Genomic DNA, 17,601 nt, shown 5'->3' with positions numbered 1-17,601 from the left:
CTGTTTTGGGGACTATTGCACTAATTCAGTGTTAAGCACCCTGCCTGGCATACAGTAGGTGCATAGTAAGTGTTAGTGGACTGACTTTGTCTATTGTTAGCATTAGACTGGAAGGGTAAGTTTGAGCCAGGTTATAATGGGCTTTAAATGCCCAAATAAAGGAGTTTCTGGAGTTTCTAGACTGGGGAAGGACATGCTCAGATTGGGGCTTTGGAGGAAGGTAAGTCCAGAAAGGCATATTGAGTCCTGGCGGTGAAAGAGTGTAATAGGAGGGCAGAGTTTATAATCTCAAAGAGGATCATAAACATGTCTGAAAGGTTCGGAACCGCCGAATATAAGAAACTCTCAAAGTAGAAGGCAGAAGAATCAAAACATATATTTAGGCTCCACAGTAACCAACCCATGAACCAGCAACCCCATTTTGATATATTGATCAAAAGCTTCCAGGCCCAATAAGTACGCCTTGAAAGAGTAACCAGGAGGCTACAGAGAAGCATGATTGCGTAAAGCAAAATCATGCTTCCCCCTCTATGGTAATAAGATTACCCACTGGCCTGAAGTCTTTGTTCAGCTTCCTCCCGTAGGTCAGCTCTGCTACTGGCAGCTCCTGCTTCAGCTGTGGCTGTAGCTGTAGCAGCCTCTGGCTCCAACGGGAGCTGCTTTTAACTATCCAGCTTCTGCGGGGGTGTAAGGTACGCCGGGGAAAGCACAGGTTCTTTCAATCTGCTTAAGCAAGGTGAAGGGGTTGACCGGGAAAGCACAGGTTCTTTCCATCAGCTTAAGCAAGGGAAGCAAGGTGAAGGGGCCGACAAGCTTACTCCAGTCCAAGATACAAACAGCATTCAGTTCAGGGGAAAAAGCCAAACTAGTCAAGGCCACTTGTTGACTAAGTGCTAAGGAGCCCATTTTTGGTTGCCAATACAAAGAGCCTTTAATAGAATAATAATAATAGCTAACATTTATGTAGTGCCTACTATGTGCCAGGCTCTGTGCTAAGCACTTCACAGATCTCTCATTTGAGCCTCACAACAACTTTAAGAAGGAAGTGTAATTATTATCTCCATTTTATAGTTGAGGAAACTGAAGCAGACGACGTTACGTGACTTACCCAGGGTCACACAGCTAGGGAGTATCTGAGGCTGGATTTGAACTCAGGAAGATGAGGCCCCGTGCTCTGCACTGTGGTGCCACCTCACTGCCCACAGCAATAATGTTAAGAGTTTAACATTTAAATTAAGAGTATTAAGCCAATGAATTGGCGCTTAACCTGTAGGCTCCAGAGCGCCAGTGAGGTAGTATGGCCTTTAACACAAATACTAAGCAGCTGGCTAAGCCATCCAATTAACTAAGTCATTATTAATTTAATTATGACCAAGCAAGCTATTGCTGACTGTTAAATTAATTACCAATATTAGTATCTAATATTTGTTTATTAATTAGTTTGTTGATGGCTTTTTGTTTGGTTTTATTCTAGATCCATGATTTTGTCAGTATAAAAACTTTCTGAGAGGCATTTCTCCTACCAGTAATCTTAGAGAATTGTCTGAAATACTTAGAGATTAAGTCAAAAATTTAGAGGCACCGAGCCAGGATGAGTGAAGCAGAACTTGAACCTAAAACCTGACTCCCAGGCTAGCTCTAGTCATTATCCCATGCCGCTTCTCCAATTCATTATTCTATATTTTGTCCTTTTTTGTATCAGACCTGTGACGTCACAAGCGGAGGGAACTCTCACGGTGAGAAAACCGCCTCTATCGATGCAGACGCTGTGCTGAGACTTAGAGTGGGAGCTGTTAATTAGTAGTACTTCGAATCCCTCATATTACTGTAGGTCTTCAAGGTTTATGCTGGCCTTGGCAAAGCAATACTTGTCTGCTTCTGCCTTCCCCCTGCCTGGTTTTGTGAACGCAGATGTATTCTCAGCTTCGTTCTATAGTACGCTTCTGATTTTATAGGCCCTGCCCTGGGGGGGTAAATAAGAATGCAGCCGGCAATAGTAAGGGTTAGGGTTGGTACCAACAACAATAATAAGGGTACAGTTGGTACCAACAGCAAGAATAGCAACAACAGTTATAATAAGGTTAGGGTTGGTAACGATAATAATAACAACTCCTCCTCCTAAATGCTCGCACTCACAGCGTACTTTCAGATTAGGAGGCCCTACACACACAGTAGCTCATCTGATCCTTGCAAAGCCCTGGGACTCTTGAGTTTGGCTCTCCAGCGTCAGAGTCTTTTTCATTGTACCATACCGAGTTCTTCTGAGTTTTTTTCATCACATTGTTCTATCTGAAACCAAAGTGAGTTATTCACTGCTCTAGCAGGCCCGGATTATGCCATCCAAACATATTTTAATAACCATTCCAACCTACTTTCAAGGGATTGGGATTGACACGTTAGCTTCCCTTAATGGGGTCCAGGTCTCAGCGGGCCCCAGCGCCAGGATCCCTAAGTTTTCCATTCTTAGTGATGTGTATGAGCTAGGGCTCGAGAAAAAGCTGGATTGTAGGGGAGGTGAGTTTCAGTGTCTTTGGGAATTAAAGACCAGCCTGTTCTTTTTGTAAATAAGTGGATTTTTGAATGTGGCTCAGTTATGTGGTACCATGGTACATAGAGCACCTGGCCTGGAGTCAGGAAGATTCATTTTCTGAGTTCAAATCCAGCCTCAGACACTTACTTGCTGCTTGACCCTAGGCAAGTCACTTAACTCTGTTTGCCTCAGTTTCCTCATCTGTAAAAATGAGCCAGAGAAGGAAATGGCAAACCACTCCAGTATCTTTGCCAAGAAAACCCCAAATGGGGTCACGAGAAGTTGGACACAACTGAAAGAACTGAACAACTATATAATATAAAGGGTGCTGGATCTCAGGTCAGAGGACCTGGGAAGCTGAGCATTACCAGGATGATCTTAGGAAAGTCATTTCCTGAGATTCCTCACTTGGAACTAGGAAAGGAGAAAACAAGCGTTTATTAAGTACCCATCATGTGTCAGGTGTTGTGCTAAGCATTTTACAAATACTTCTTTCTTTGAACCTCATAAGAACCTTGAAGTAGGTGCTGTTATTATCCCCATTTGACAGTGGAGGAAACTGAGGCAGAGGGGAAGGAATGTGCCCAGAATGGACCTTGGAGAGAGCACTTGAGAGTTTCCTTAGGCCCAACAAGACTGAGACTAGCTTGGGGTCACCTAGGTAGTGTCAGAGGTAGGATACAACCCAAGTCTTCCTGATTCCAGGTCCAGGGCTGTTATGTCCTCTAGTATCAGCTGTGAGTGCCTCCTCACTTTCCCTCCCCCTTAAAAAAACCATAACTCAGTGCATTGCACAGTGCCTGGCATACAGTAGGTGCTTAATAAATGCTAGTTGACCGACTATTTATACTATTCTGTGTAAAAAAAATTTTTTTTTCTGTTCATTTTGTATTTGACTCTGCTTAGTACAGTGTCTGGTATACAGTAGGTGCTTAAGAAGTGCCAGTTGACTGACTATATACGCTACCATGTGTATTTGTGTTTATTTTGCATTCAACTGTGCTTAGCGTAGTATCTGGCATACAGTTTCGCTTAATAAGTGCTAGTTGACTTGACTGTGTAAAAAAATTACCTTGTGTTTATTTTGCATTTAACTCTGTGCTTAGCAGAGTGTCTGGCATACAGTGATGCTTAATAAGTGCTAGTTGACTGACTAGATGTACTACTATGTACAAAAAAAATTACCTTGCATTTATTTTGCATTTAACTCAGTGCTTAACATAGTATCTAGCATACGGTGGTGCTTAATAAGTGCTAGTTGACTGGCTATCCGTACTAGCGTATGTTGCCTCCCTGATAGAATGTCAGCTTCTCAAGGGTAGGGACTATTTGTTTCTGCTTTTGTATCTCCAGCATCTAGCACTGTGCCTGGCACCTTTTGCTTGGTTGGTCAGTCACTCTGTTTCTCTCCTGAGTATATCCAGGCACTGGATAGAAAGACAAAAGTGACCCCCAGCAGCTTATGTCCTGTAGGGATCCCAGGCTCATGGGAGGGACTTTAGGGGCTGTCTAGTTCACAGGTTCCCAAAGTGAGCAATACTGCCTTCTGGGAGGTGCTAGAACAGTGGGGGCAGGGAGGAGGCTGGTGGTAGTAGGTGCAATTGGGGGGCATTGAATAAGAAAATTTTGAAAAACCATTGGTACACATTTCATCTGTTGTATAACAGTTAAAGTAGTAGTGATTACGTTATTTTCCAAATAAACACACAAAATGAAAGTTATAACCATCAGGGGTCAAGTCCACTGACAGGTCTTAACAAGCAAGTGTTGGAAGGTGAGCATGTTGTCTCTCAGGATGTCCAGCATGCATTTACAGGAATATGTGCGTGTAATGACTTGTTCACAATACAATATTATACAGTTATATGATGCAATATTGAGTCATCAAAATTTCTACGCAGGAAAAAATCCCACAAATTACAATAAATTATTAAATTTAAGATACGTCATTTAAAAAAATTTAGTTTTTTGAAGTGACACAAATTTCACAAAAAGTGTTAAAAGGAAGTAGATTTCTAGGGGGGAGCTAAGTAATTTTTTTTAAAGGGGTCAGTAGGCCAGATAAGTTTGGGAACAGCCCCGATAGGTTAGTAACTCACCCAGGATCATGCTGGTGATTTGACTGGAGGCCAAAACCAGTGGCCTTTCTTTTGTTGAACCTTTATTTCATGCCTGCCCTTCAGAATCTGGCCAGCTTCCTCCTCCCAGGTTGCCCTGGGAAGACCCAGAAGCAGAAGAGGATTGTGATCCTGGATGCATCCCCTAGGTGTGGCCCTTTTGGTCATTGGCCTGTAAGGGGAGAAGGGCCACTAGGAGACCCCACTCCCTTTCTTCTCCCAACTTCGGCTTATAACCAGTGCCCTAACCCAGATCCTTTCTCTGACCACAGAATGTCCTGAAGGAGCATGCTGATGATGATCAAAGCCTGGCAATCACTGGCGTGCCTGTTGTCACGTGGCCCAAGAAGACAGCAAAGGTGAGCAGTCGCCAGAGTGCCCCTGGGGCTTCAGGGGACCTCCTTGACTCTGGGTATTCCCTTCTCTTGGAACCTTTTGCCAAGGTTAGTGGGTGGCTGGAATGTTCTCTTTCCATGCTTTATTTTTAGCTTTCCTTTCAGCAGCTTAAAATGCTAAGTATGTTGACTTTGGTGTCCAGGGGACTCCTGCATGGGGTGTGGGGGCGGGAGGGGCATTCCTTCTGCCGGTGCAGAGGTGCAGGTGATGAGTGCCTTCCTCACCCTGAGTGATCTGTGCCCGTGCCCTTCCTTAGAAGTTGTGCCTGATGCTGTGGACAGCTTCCTATGTCTCTTCTATAGATGTGTGCCTAGCAGTGCAGCATTTGGGGTGTCCATCTCCTGTGCTCCACTCTCCCTCCTTGGCCAGTCATACATGTCCTTGGGGATGTCTTTTACCTTGAAGTCCTGTGTTCATTCGCCATGTGCATCTCTCCTTCACCCATTGGTGGGCTATATTTTCATGTGCTTTACCCATGAAATACTGATGTGAATAATCAAGAACAGACCCACTGTGTGCTCAGAATGATGTGGTTGGCTTGACAGGCTCACTCCATGCTGGGCAGATTCCTGGTCTTGGTTGGTTTTTGGTTGTTTCTGTGTTTTTCTTTTTTAATGTTTTGAGCCCACAGTCCTGGCAAGGCTGGTGCTCTGGTTTCCATCTCTGGTGTCCTCTGGTCTTGGGATCATTTTAACTCTCTCACAGTGTGTGTTCTTGTAGATATGTTAGCTCTTCTCAGTCTCGGTTGATTTTTCTTTTCTTCTTTTTCACTGGCTTTTTTCAAGTGTCCCTGGTTGCTTTGGGTGAAGAGCCCCCATTGAAGAAAATTGGGCTGTAGAATAGATTTGTCCCTTCTCTGTCTCCCTAAGCTTTGAGGTTTCTGGGGAATGGCAAAGGTACCCTTGGCTTTGGTGTGGGGCTCAGCATCCAGAGGGGTCCTGCAGCATCCAGGCCAGGCTTCCCGAGGCTGCTGAAGAACCATGGACCATGCTGTCCACTCACCCCACCCCCGACTCTCCATCAGCTGGGGAATAGCTTTAAGCCTGTTATTAGGATTGATAGAACCTAGGCTCCTAAGAGAAGAAATCCCCAAACCCAGCTAAAAGACAGCTCACTGCCACCTGCTCATCTCAGGATTGATGGAGGGACCCACACGAGGGGCTCAGCCTGTACACGGGCCGTATCCTGCCAGGGACCAGAAACACCTCCCTCGTCTTGGGCCTGGCGGCTACTCCCAGCATCCTTGCAAAACTGCCTTTCGACATAAAGACCCAGGAGACTGTGAGCTGACTTCTGAACTGAGGAAAGGGGGGGAGATGGAAGGAATACATTCTCTTGGAGATGCCCACTGAAATGGGTTATGTAAAAGCCAGTCATCTCATCATCCCTGACTCAAAGTTCACAATTTCCACATGTGACTTTGTGCAAGGCATTTTTTCTTTCCGGGACTCAGTTTCCCCATCTGTGAAATGACGGGGTTGGACTAGATGGCCTCTGGCGTCTCTTCCAGCTTTAGGTCAGTGAGCCTGACTGGAAGAGGAGCAAGAAAAGGGGGAAGGGGGAGGGGGCCTTGCTGGTATTTTTATGCCCTTCTGCCTGAGGTTGAGGGGTGAGAGTATGGGTCATTAAGGCAGAAGCTCATTAAAGAAGAGACTGCTTTAGCTTTTCGAGGCTTTGAGGAAATGGGCCGGATGAAAGATCAAGGCTACCTGGGAAGGATGTCATGATCCCTCCTCCCTTCCTCGCCCCCTCCCCCTTGTGCAGATCTGGTTTCTGCCTTCTGTAAGTAATAAGTGATTAGTGCTAAATGGTGATTAGTTTAAGAAAATACTTTGATCTGACACCTTTCTGGAAGGAGGGCGCAGCCTGTTTCTGGAAGCAATCAGTGGCCAGGAGGTCGTGGCTAAATGCTTTGTCTCCAACAAAGACGCTGCCTAATCACCGTCATCCCGTATTTACCACGAATTACTGTTTCCCCGGAAGTGGTGGTGGATTTGTGTCTGGCTGGACCATCCTCCGCTGGCCTCATTCCTTTTTTATGTCCAGCTGGCAGGGTCAGTTGGGGGGTGCTGTCTGCAACCTTAGAACTGAGCCAAGCTGATGGAGGCCCCCAGAGAATTGAACCCATGACCCCTGACTCATTAGCTCCCTCCCCCATCCAGCTGAACTAACTGGCCCTGTCTAATCTCTAGATGGAAAAGATCCTCCTGGATTTATGGATGGAACTGAGTCAGGAGAGGAGAGGGAAGAACAGAGACTATTGAATGAGGTCTGACTTCTGTACTACTGTCTCTAGAGGCTAAAACATTAATGCCGCTTGAATTCTCATTTCTGGTAATTTTTCCAGAAAAGTGAGGCTGGCATGAGTGGGGGGACAAGGACCTCCGGCTTGGGGTGCTGAGATGGGTTTGGTTGGTATGTCTTGTGTGTGTGACCACCCTGGCCGGTCCTGTCGCTCATCCCCAACCCCCAGCTTCCTTCGTGCCTCAGCTGAAATCCCACCACAGAGGCAGGAAGCCTTTCTCAATTTCCTTTCACTCTAGGGCCTTTTCCTCTGCCTATTATTTCCTATTTGTTCTATTTGTACATAGTTGTTTGAATATTATCTCCTCTGTTAGATTGTGACCTCCTCAAGGGCCGGGACTGTCTTCTGCCTTTTTTTTTTTGTATCCCCAGGGCTTAGCCTAAAGTGGGGCACATGGTAGGTGCCTAATTAATGTTTATCTTCTGGCTTCTCTCACCAATGATGAATGTATGGCATAAAATAGCATGGCATTTATTTGTATACATGAAGGGACCTCCCAAGACTATCTAGTCTAAAGCCCTCCTTGTGTGGATGGGGAAACTGAGACCTAAGAGACTGAATAATCTTCATCCTCCCACTTCCGAGTCCTGATTTCCTCATCTGTTCATCCCAGAGGATAGATGGTGGGTAGGTGGAGGTTTAATAGAGTCATGGCTAGAGGGCTGGCAGGAAGGCCTGGGTTTGGAATCTCTAGGATTCAACCAGCTGTGTGACCCTGGGTAAGTCACTGATCTTCTGATAGGCATCATGGTACAATTGGAAAGGCTTTCTAGAATTTGGAGTTAGAGAGAACCTTGGTACATATCCTGCTTGTCACTACCTTTTTGGGCCAGTCTGGTCCTCAGCTTCCTTATTTGTAAAATGGGGATGGTAGAACCCTCCCAAGGCTATTGTAAGGCTCAAATGAGACGATGATAAATGTGATGATGACCGCCACAATAAATAATAGCTCTCATTTTTGTAGCGTTTTGTATATGCATCTCACTTAATCTTCACAACAGCTCTGGGAGGTAGGTGCTATTATCATTGAGGAGACTAATGCAGACAGAGGTGAAGTGACCTGGCCAGGGTCACACAGCTACTAAGTGTCTGAGGCAAGATTTAAATTCAGGTGCTCCTCACTCCCAAGTCTGACACTCCATCTGCAGCACCACCTATGTCAAGATCTCTGCAGTCCTTAAAGTGATATGTTCGTGTCAGCTATCATTGCCTTCTTCAGAAAGTTGTTCTGGGGAGGACCCTTTGTCACACCGAGAAGAGAGATCTCTTCATAGATTTATGGTTTGGTGCTGAACCTTTGATTCCATTGGTGTTGGAAACTCCCAGGTGAGGGAAAGCCGTCCGCCAAGGCAGGTGGGCACCTTCTCCACATCTCCCTAGTCTTGAGAGAGAGACACACACACATACACACACAGACACACACACATACACACAGAGACAGAGAGAGAGAAACACAGAGAGACAGAGTTGAATCCTGCTTTTTACATTTTCTTAGTCTTTATTTATTGTAAAATTCCTGGAGTTAGTGGAATTTGCTCCTGAGGGAGGCGCCCTGGTGGTTTGTGAGGGGGCGGAGCCCAGCGTGACAGGAGCTCCCTCCTCCCAGGTCCTGGGTTTCCTCTCTTTGTTGAAGAAGGGGAAGGATCTGTGACTGACCCCGTTTACTGAGTACAGTTGGGAGGACTCAGTGGTGTCTGGCTCTTCCCTTGTGTTTCACTAAGAGTCATAGGTGATGGGGATAGGAGCTAGGAACTGCCGTTTCGGTCATGTTGGGGACTCCCAGGTGAGGACACTCTCCTTACCAGTTCAAGTCAGCACCTCTTCTACAGAGTGTCCCAAAAAGTCTTGGTACGCTTGGATTTAATGCCTTAAAACTCATACTCTTTTGGGACACTGTGTAACTGGAGTGCTTTGCAAACCTGAAAGCCTTATAGAAAGAAATGTAGTAGTAGTAGTGGTGGTGGTAGTAGTGGTAGGGGTAGTTACAGTTGTGGTAGTAGTAGTAATAATATTAATTGTAATCATACCAATAGTAGTAACTGGCATTTCAGGTTTGCAAAGGGCATTATAAAATGTCTTGTCATCTGATCTTCCCAACAACCCCATTGGCCAAGTTCTCCAGCTGGCCTTATGTCCATTTTATAGCTACGGAGACTGAGGCCCAAAAGCTTAAGTGACCTCCCCAGGATCACCGAGCCGGCAAGGGTCTGACGTGGAAGCTGAAGCTAGATTTTTCCTACGTCCTCTCTAGCGTTCGTGGGTTATCGTACGTTGAGTCAAAAATCTGCCCGGCCTGTGGTTCTGGTTCTGCCTTCCGGCGCTCAGCGGGACCATTCTGGTCCCTCTCCCATGTGAGAGTCCTGTCAATATTTGACGATCTGTATTATTTCATCTCTCCCAAGTCTTTTCTTCCTTCCAAACGCTTGTACTTCCTTCATTTGCTGCTGGAATGATGTGGTTTTTAAATCCCCTTTTCCAAAGCAGCCTAGAAACGTGGGCTGTTGCTATTATTAACCTGGATAACCTCCTTGGAATTCCAGTGCCCCTGTGAGGGAGCAAGAAACCCTGGCCTGGGACAGTTGGGCTAGACAATGGCTCCCTGAGGGTTCTGAGGCAGTTGGAACAGCGGATGGGGGAGGTGGGGAGGAAGTGGAGTCTGAGGATGGGCAGAGAGCTTTGGGAGCATTTCCATCCTGCCATGGGAAAGAGCCCATGGGAGCAGGAGCACCCCAGGGAGCAGAAAGCCGGTGCAAAGGGGGGGAATTCCAGGCAGACAGCGGCCGAGAGACACAAGATGTGTCCGAGCAAAGGGTGGAAAGGCCTCTGCAAGGCAAGGAGGAGGCAGGAAGTCGGGGAGGAAGCCAGGAGGGAAAGTGGAGCCAGAGAGAGTGGAGAGAAGAAAGAGGCAAGTGGCAGTAAGGTGGGCGGTAAGGGTGGGGGTGGGAGAGGTCCCAAAGGGAGGAGTCATGGGGCACACAATCCCAAAGGGGACAAATCTTCCTAATGGCAGACTAGAATACAGCAATGCAAGGGCTTCCAGAGATTTGAGCCTAGAGCAAGCACTGGTTATTTTTAAAACAAATTGCAACAAAAATCTCTTTATAACAAAAATAAAAGGTTACTAGTAGGTGTGTCTGGGACAGCTAGGTGGATCAGTGGTTAGAATGTTGGCCCTGGAGTCAGGAAGACCTGAATTCAAAACCAGCCTCAGACACTTACTAGCTGTGTGACTCTGGGCAAGTCACTTAACCCTGATTGCCTCCAAAAAATAAATAAATAAAAATATAAAAGCCTAGTAGATGACTCCCTTCTTCCAGGTAAGATCATGGCATGGGGAGGCATATTGGTATAGCTTCCAAAACAAAACCAGATGACCTAGGCTAGGGTCAAGTCATGGCTTTGCTGCTAACGTTACCTGCACAGCCTTGGGTGAGTGGGTTGACCTTACTGAGCTTCACTCTCCTGTCTTCTGAGGTGTTGGCTCCTCCAATCCAGGGACCATTAGAGGATCATCATAGATTTAGAGCTCCAAGGGACCTGGAGAGATCAGGGGTGTGAGGAGAGCAGGCTGTACGTTTTAAAGCACTCTGTACATGTGTCTCATTATCAGAAAACTAAATTTCATTATAGTGGAACCATTTAGAACAGAGCCCTTGAAATTATTGTAAGGGTATCCCACAGCCAAGGGCATCTCTTTTCTTATGGGGTGGGGTGGTGAGATCTATCAAGACTGAGTGTGGAGCATTAAAAATGTGGCTCTAGCCTAAGTCCAGATTAAGGAGCTAAACCACACTCCTCTCCCTCTCTTCCTCCTCTCCTCTCTCATTCTCTTCTTTCCTCCTCTGTACACTCCTTCCCTTTCTCCTGTATTAATTACCTGCATAGGTGGGCAGCTGGGTGGCTCAGTCGATAGAGCGCCAGGCCTGGAGTCAGGACAACTCATCTTTTGTGAGTTCACACCCGGCTTCAGATACTTCCTAGCTGTGTGACCCTGGGCAAGTCACTTGACCATGTTTGCCTTGCTTTCCTCACCTGGAAAATGAGCTGGAGGAGGAAATGGCAAACTACGCCAGTATCTCTGCCAAGAAAACCCCCGAGGGGTCACAAAGAGTCAGGCATGATGAAACGACTGAACAAGAGTGCTTCTGCGTGAGGCACTGTCAGAAATAGAATAGAATTAGATAAGACACATTTCCTACTAAAAAACCATTGTTGGCTCCTCACTGCCTCTAAAACCTGGCTTTGAGGACCCTCTACAGTCTGCCTCCCACCCACCCATTTGGACTTGATCCAGTCTCTATTCCAGCCAGACTGTGCTGTCGCAGTCTGTCAGTTAGCCATCACTTCTCCCACTTTGTCCATGGGCCTACATCCCTAGGGTGGCCTCCCTCCTCACCTCTGTCCCTGGTGTGGCCACCCCTCCGTCCCTAATGTGGGCTCCCCCCTCACCTCCATTCCTAATGTAGTCTCCCTCTTTACTTTGTCCCTAATGCGGCCTCCCCCTCTCATCTCCGTCCCTAACATGGCCTCCCCCCTCACCTCCATCTCCTCGAATCCTCGTCTTCCAGGGCTCAGCTTCCAGGAAGGCTTTCCTGACCTCTCCTAGTCATTTCTTTGTCTGTGTGTGTGTATCTCACCCCCTACCCCCAAGCAGAATGTAAGCTTGTTGAGGTCAGGATCTGTTTGCCATTTGGTCTTCATACTCCCAGGCCTAGCACAGAGCTTGGTGTGCATTTGGTACTTAATAAAAGCTTGTTGAATTGAACCCAATCCAGTTCAGACTCTCTAAATAAGTCCTCTCTACATCCTCTACATAAGGCCCCTGGCACAGCTGTCTGGGTCACTGGCGACCTTTTACAGAAAGTAGGAGAGGGAAGCCCAGTGAGCACTAACCTATGGGATCTCTATATGGAAGACATTGGAGGAAGTGTCCTTTCTCCCAGGTGGGTAGGAAAGAGTGATGAGGTGGACAAAAAGCTGGCTTTGGCATTGGGGACCTGGGTTTGAATCCTACCACTGGTACTTCTCACTTAGGTGACTTTGGGTCAGTTCTCTGTGGGCTTCAGTTTCCTCTTCTGCAAAACAGGGAGGGGTGTTAGACTGGATGACGGATCTAAATAAATCCCTTCCTGTTGTAAATCTGATAGTCAGTTGACTGAGACTACCCTCAGCACCAGGTCAGCCACACTTAGGTTTATTTTAAAATATTGATTCAGGTTTAGGCTACGTGGGCTTCTGTGTCTTCTTCCTCCCTCCCTCCTCTCCCCTTGCCCCATACATTTTGTGCTAGATTTAGAGAAGGAAGACTCAAAGCATCACCAAATTTGGACTTAAGAAGACCCGAGTTCAAATCTAGCCTCAAGATACTTGTTAGCTGTGTGACCCTGGGCAAGTCACTTCACACTCTTCCTCAGTTTCCTTATCTGTAAAATAGGGTTGATAACAGCATCTACCTTCTAGGATTGTTGTAAGGATAAAATGGGATAATATTTGTGAGGCTCTTTACAGGCCTTAAAATGCTACACAAATGGGTGATAGAGGGGAGGGGTGACTGGGGAACAGGGCAACCAGAATATATGCCATCTTGGAGTGGGGGGGAGGGTGGAAATGGGGAGAAAATTTGTAATTCAAACTGTTGTGAAAATCAATGCTGAAAACCAAATATGTTAAATAAATAAATTTAAATAAAAAAAAATCCAAGTGGAAAAAAAAATGCTACACAAATACTACTATTTATTATTTTACTTTCAGTTTTCTTACCTGCCCTGCCATGTGCTGCCTGTGTGATTTGGGGCATGTTATTTCTAGAATTGGGGGTTACAGAATTGCTGTGCTTAGGCTGGGTCTGAGGTGAGACTTGCTTGCAATTTAGTGATTTCTTTTTTTGTTTTTCCCCTTTAAAGAAAAAAATAGGTTTTTAAGTGCTTTCTTTTGTTGTTTCTGTCCTCTTTGTGTCCCTCTTCCCTCCTTTCCCTTGTAATAAAGAATAAAAAGAGAGAACGAAGTATAGCCAAGGCAGCTAGCAGATCTGAATTCTGGCAGGGTATGCCTCGTTCTGTAGCCATAGTCCCCCACCTCTGCAAAGAAGGGAGGGAGGTCAGTGCAGTGATTTCCAGCAGGCGATGGAATGTGCCAGAAGATGTTACCAGGATTTCCTTAGGATACAGTGTTCTTCCTTCGAATGGGCTTGCTCTTTCTTGGGCAAAGGGATTGGATCATGGGGAAGAGAATGGTCAGTATGAAGTCCGAGGACCTGGGTTCACATCCCACCTCTGCTCCTTACCACTTGGCTCATCTTGGGCAAGTCCCCTGCCCCTGTTCTCTCCTCTGCAGAGGGAGGGGTTTGGATCAGACCTTGCAGATGAGGCCTCTTCCCGATTAAAGCCCTAATAATAACCATCTCCAGCAGCGCTCTGTAAGATTCTCGTATTAACCCTGTGTGTCAGGAAACAAGCTCAGTGAGGTCGGCAGGTATAGGAAGGGAGAAAACTCAAGTCTTCTGTACCCACAAGTCCGGCCCCTGGCCCCACTATGGCTTTACCTCATTATTTAAGTAATAATGAAAGAGAGAGGCCTTTGAGCACTGGAATGGCTTGGGTTTTGTCTTTGGGACTCTTTGTGTGGTACCTGGAGCATATGATGTATGCAGTTAATGCCTGTCTTGTCTCTAGCTGTCTGTCTGTCTGTCTCCTATCAATATAGCCTGTCATCTACTTCTATCTTTGTATCTCTCTGTCATCTTCCTCTCTGTCTATCCTTCCATCTAACCTTTTATCTAACCATCTTTCTCTTTCCATCCTTTTCTCTCTCTACCCTTCCATCTGTCCGACTATCTATCCAACTGTCCACATCTCTCTGTTTCTTGCTATAGCTATCCATCCATCCATCCATATCTCTGTCTCTGTCTCTCCCTTCTTTCTCCTCTTTCCTCTTCTCTCTCTCTGTCTCTTTCTGTCTCTCTCTCTCTGTCACTCCCCTCCCCCTCCTCCCTGACCCCACCCCCCACTCTTTTGGTCTAGAGTTGAAGGAGATCCAGATGAGCGATTGTGATTGCTTCTAATATATGACTGTGCACCTTCTCTGTAACTCAAGAGGGTCCAGGTTAATGCCCTAGGATCATATGGCCTGAAGAGTCTCTGCTTCAGGGTCCTCAAGCCTTTGTAGGGCCCTCAGTACAGGAGATTCCATTTGCTCCATTTGGCCCCAGGGGTCACATGGAGGGGAGGGGAGCTGCAGAGGCCCACTAAGACTCCAGATTGGGAAGACCTTCTCAACCATTAACTCTGTTCCCAAGTGGAAGGCGCCGGCTTCTCCCTCCTTAGCTTCAGGCACAGTGAGTGGCCTTTGGGTGTATGTTGTGATGGGAGTTTGTATGGGCTAGACCAGATGGCCAGTGAGGTGTCCTCCCATTTTCCAGTTCTTGATTCAAGGGGCAGGAACAGTTTGTGTCCATCTTTGTATCTCCAGCCCCCAGTTGGTCCGTAATAAATAAAATCCATGTGGATTGACCTACAGCCTCAGAGAGTTGCCTGGGGTACTGAGATGTTATATGACTTTGCCCAGAGTCACACAGCCAGTCTAGGTCAGAGATCTGGGGGAACCCCTCTCCTAGCCCAGCCCTCTAGCCACTAAGCCACACTGCTGCTAGTTAATAATAAGGGGCTCTTTCCACTACACTGTGGTCTCCCTTACCCACTGCATTCAAGGGCTTCTGCCCTCTGTTCCTCCTCAGCACTATTCCTGGGTTTTTGCCCCTCCTCTCCCTCACCTCCTTTACCTCCCCTCCTTCCTCTTTTACCCAGACCTCCTTGCCCCCCTTGGGCATCACCGGACCGAATACCCTTTAATTAGTGTCTGCCACCGAGGAAGAGCCCCCTCTTATGCTGATAACCTGCTCTGATACCTGTGTTCATTGTGGCAGAGACAGATTCTTTTGAAGCAATTGAGATATTGTGACTCCGGCCTTTAGTGAAATAATTAGAAAACCAGGCAAGGCGCTGTCCCTGATGGCCCTCCATTATCAGGATTTTATTTACGGAACAATAGCCAATCCTTCAGACTTTGGCGACTTCTTCGAATGCCATCTTATCTTTTTCCATTTTAAAAGGAGACCTCTGATTGCCGACATTTGTAATAGGTTGTTATGGCCGCCTCCCCCCTTCCCTCCCTCTGGGATGCTGGAGCACTTGGGGGCCATGGAGAGAAGGATGCTTTGGCTGGAGCGCCTCTTGATGTCTAGGCTGCTGGCACTTCTGGTGGTATCTAGTGCCCAACTTTGGACAAGTCAGGTGTGGTTAGGACTTCTGGGACTGGAGGTGGTGTCCTTTGGTGACAAGGAGAGTTCTCCCCTCTATAAAATGAAAAGGTTGGGATTAGATGGCCCTTAAGGTCATGACCAGCTTTAAATTGTTGCTTCTGTGAACAAGCATTTATTAAAAGTTCCTACATTGTTCTCGGGCTGGGTGGGAGTGGGGAGGGGAGGGGAGGTGTACAGAAACCAGAGATAGCTCCTGCCTTCAGGGAGATTACTCACAAGTACTCCAAAACTAATCCACTCCAGCCAGCTTTTACTAACTCCCTACTGTGTGCCTGGCTTCTGGGTGGTTCAGTGGGAAACTCCTCTTTCTTTGTGAGTCCAAATCCAGCCTCAGACATTTCCTAGCTGTGTGACCCCGGGCAAGTCATTTCACCCTGTTTGCCTCAGTTTCCTCATCTGTAAACTGAGCTGGAGAAGGAAATGGCAAACCACTCTAGTATCTCTGCCAAGAAAACCTCCAATGGGGTTCAGCTGGGGGTCTCCCCAACGGAAGACAGTTGGACAGGACTGAATAACTGCACTATGTGCCTGGGGCTACAAAGATAAAGAAGAAAAGCTATCCCTAATTTCCGGGAGCGCATTTAGGCAACTAGTTGGCTAGAACACTAGACTTGGAGTCTGGAAGACCTCAATTCGAATCCTGGCCCAGATACTTAACTTTCGTGACCCTGGGCAAGTCACATAACCTTCCTCAGCCTCAGTTGGCCCATCTATAACATGGAGGCTATTGTGAAGATTAGATTAGGTAATGTGTATAAAGGGCTTTGCAGGCTTTAAAACAGTGTGTGATAAATGCTAGCTGTTATTCTCCTGGGGGTGAACATACAGAAGGTGCATAATATGAAACATAAACAATGTAATTTTAAGAGGGAGATGTTGCTGGTAACTTGGGAGATCAGGAGAGGAGGGAAGAGATGCCTGAGCCAGGCTTTGAAGGAAGTGAGGGAAGCCTCCAGAAGTAGGCTCTGTAGTGTTGGCTTTGGGGTGGGAGGATCTGGGTTCCAATCCCACCTTGGCCACAAGGAGTAACCATGTGGGACCTTGGGCAAATACCCTGCCCCTTCCCTGCCCAGTTTCTTCATTTGCAAAATGAAGGGGTTGGACTGGGCGGCCTGTGAGTCCCTTCCGGTTTTAAATCCCCTATCCCGTGGACCTGTACTGTCCCATCCCTCATTTCAGCTCCCCCCAATCATATATGTGCAGGATTTTTTCAGTGTGGCTCAGGTTCTATAAATGAGCTGACCAATCAGCAAATTTTTATTAATTGCCTAATGCCATACTGGGGAGACAAAAACAAAAAATGAGATCTTTCCTACCCCCCCCCCCCCCGCCACGACCTTATATTCTGTCTGGGAGGAAGATGTTCCCACAACCAGTATGTGTGTGTATGTGTGTGTATATAAGATAGATTCTAAAGACATACACAGCGATTTGGGAGTAGGCACTAGCAGCTGGAGAAGCAGGCTAGGCCTCATGGAAGAGATAGCATTTGAACTGAGTTTTGGAGGAAACTTGAGATTCCTGAAGGTAAGAAAGGGAGTGTATGGGGATACAACCTGTGCAAAGGCCTGGTGATGGGAAACTCAGTGTCTTGTTTGAGGAGCAGCAAGAAGGCTGGTTTAGTGAGGGGGAGTAAGGCCTAGCCAGGTGTGCTAGAGTCCAGTTGTGGAAGACTCTGGCAGCCAAACAGGCATCAGTGTTGGCTTCTAGAGGCAAGAGGGAGCCATGGGAGTTTCCTGTGGAAGGGAGTGACACAGTCAGAGGTACAGGGAAGAGTCAGGAGCTGGTTGCTGGTCACCAGAGGTTGATTTTTTTTCTTAAGTGTTGCCTTTGAAAACATTTCCCACTCCCCCAACCAGGGCTGGGGGAGGGGACTTTGTTCAGGTGGAAATGAAGCGAATCCATTGTATCTTCTGTATTTGCTGTTAATCTGGGG

At 46.8% G+C, this 17,601-nt stretch overlaps 1 protein-coding gene across 4 annotated transcripts in view; it reads left to right on the top strand.

Annotated features, from left to right (window-relative positions):
- The window catches only part of KDM2B (lysine demethylase 2B), a 145,004-nt gene that overhangs the window by 82,862 nt on the left and 44,541 nt on the right, over positions 1–17,601 (top strand). For all 4 annotated transcript variants that reach the window (XM_036741979.1, XM_036741978.1, XM_036741981.1 and 1 more), the window contains one exon: positions 4,920–5,006. In XM_036741979.1, coding sequence (XP_036597874.1) covers positions 4,920–5,006 — 87 coding nt within the window. The remainder of the gene's footprint in view (positions 1–4,919; positions 5,007–17,601) is intronic.

The sequence above is a fragment of the Trichosurus vulpecula genome, chromosome 1, assembly GCF_011100635.1.
Source record: "Trichosurus vulpecula isolate mTriVul1 chromosome 1, mTriVul1.pri, whole genome shotgun sequence".
In the NCBI taxonomy this organism is placed as follows: domain Eukaryota; kingdom Metazoa; phylum Chordata; class Mammalia; order Diprotodontia; family Phalangeridae; genus Trichosurus; species Trichosurus vulpecula.
This window is presented reverse-complemented; position numbering and strand designations above follow the sequence as displayed.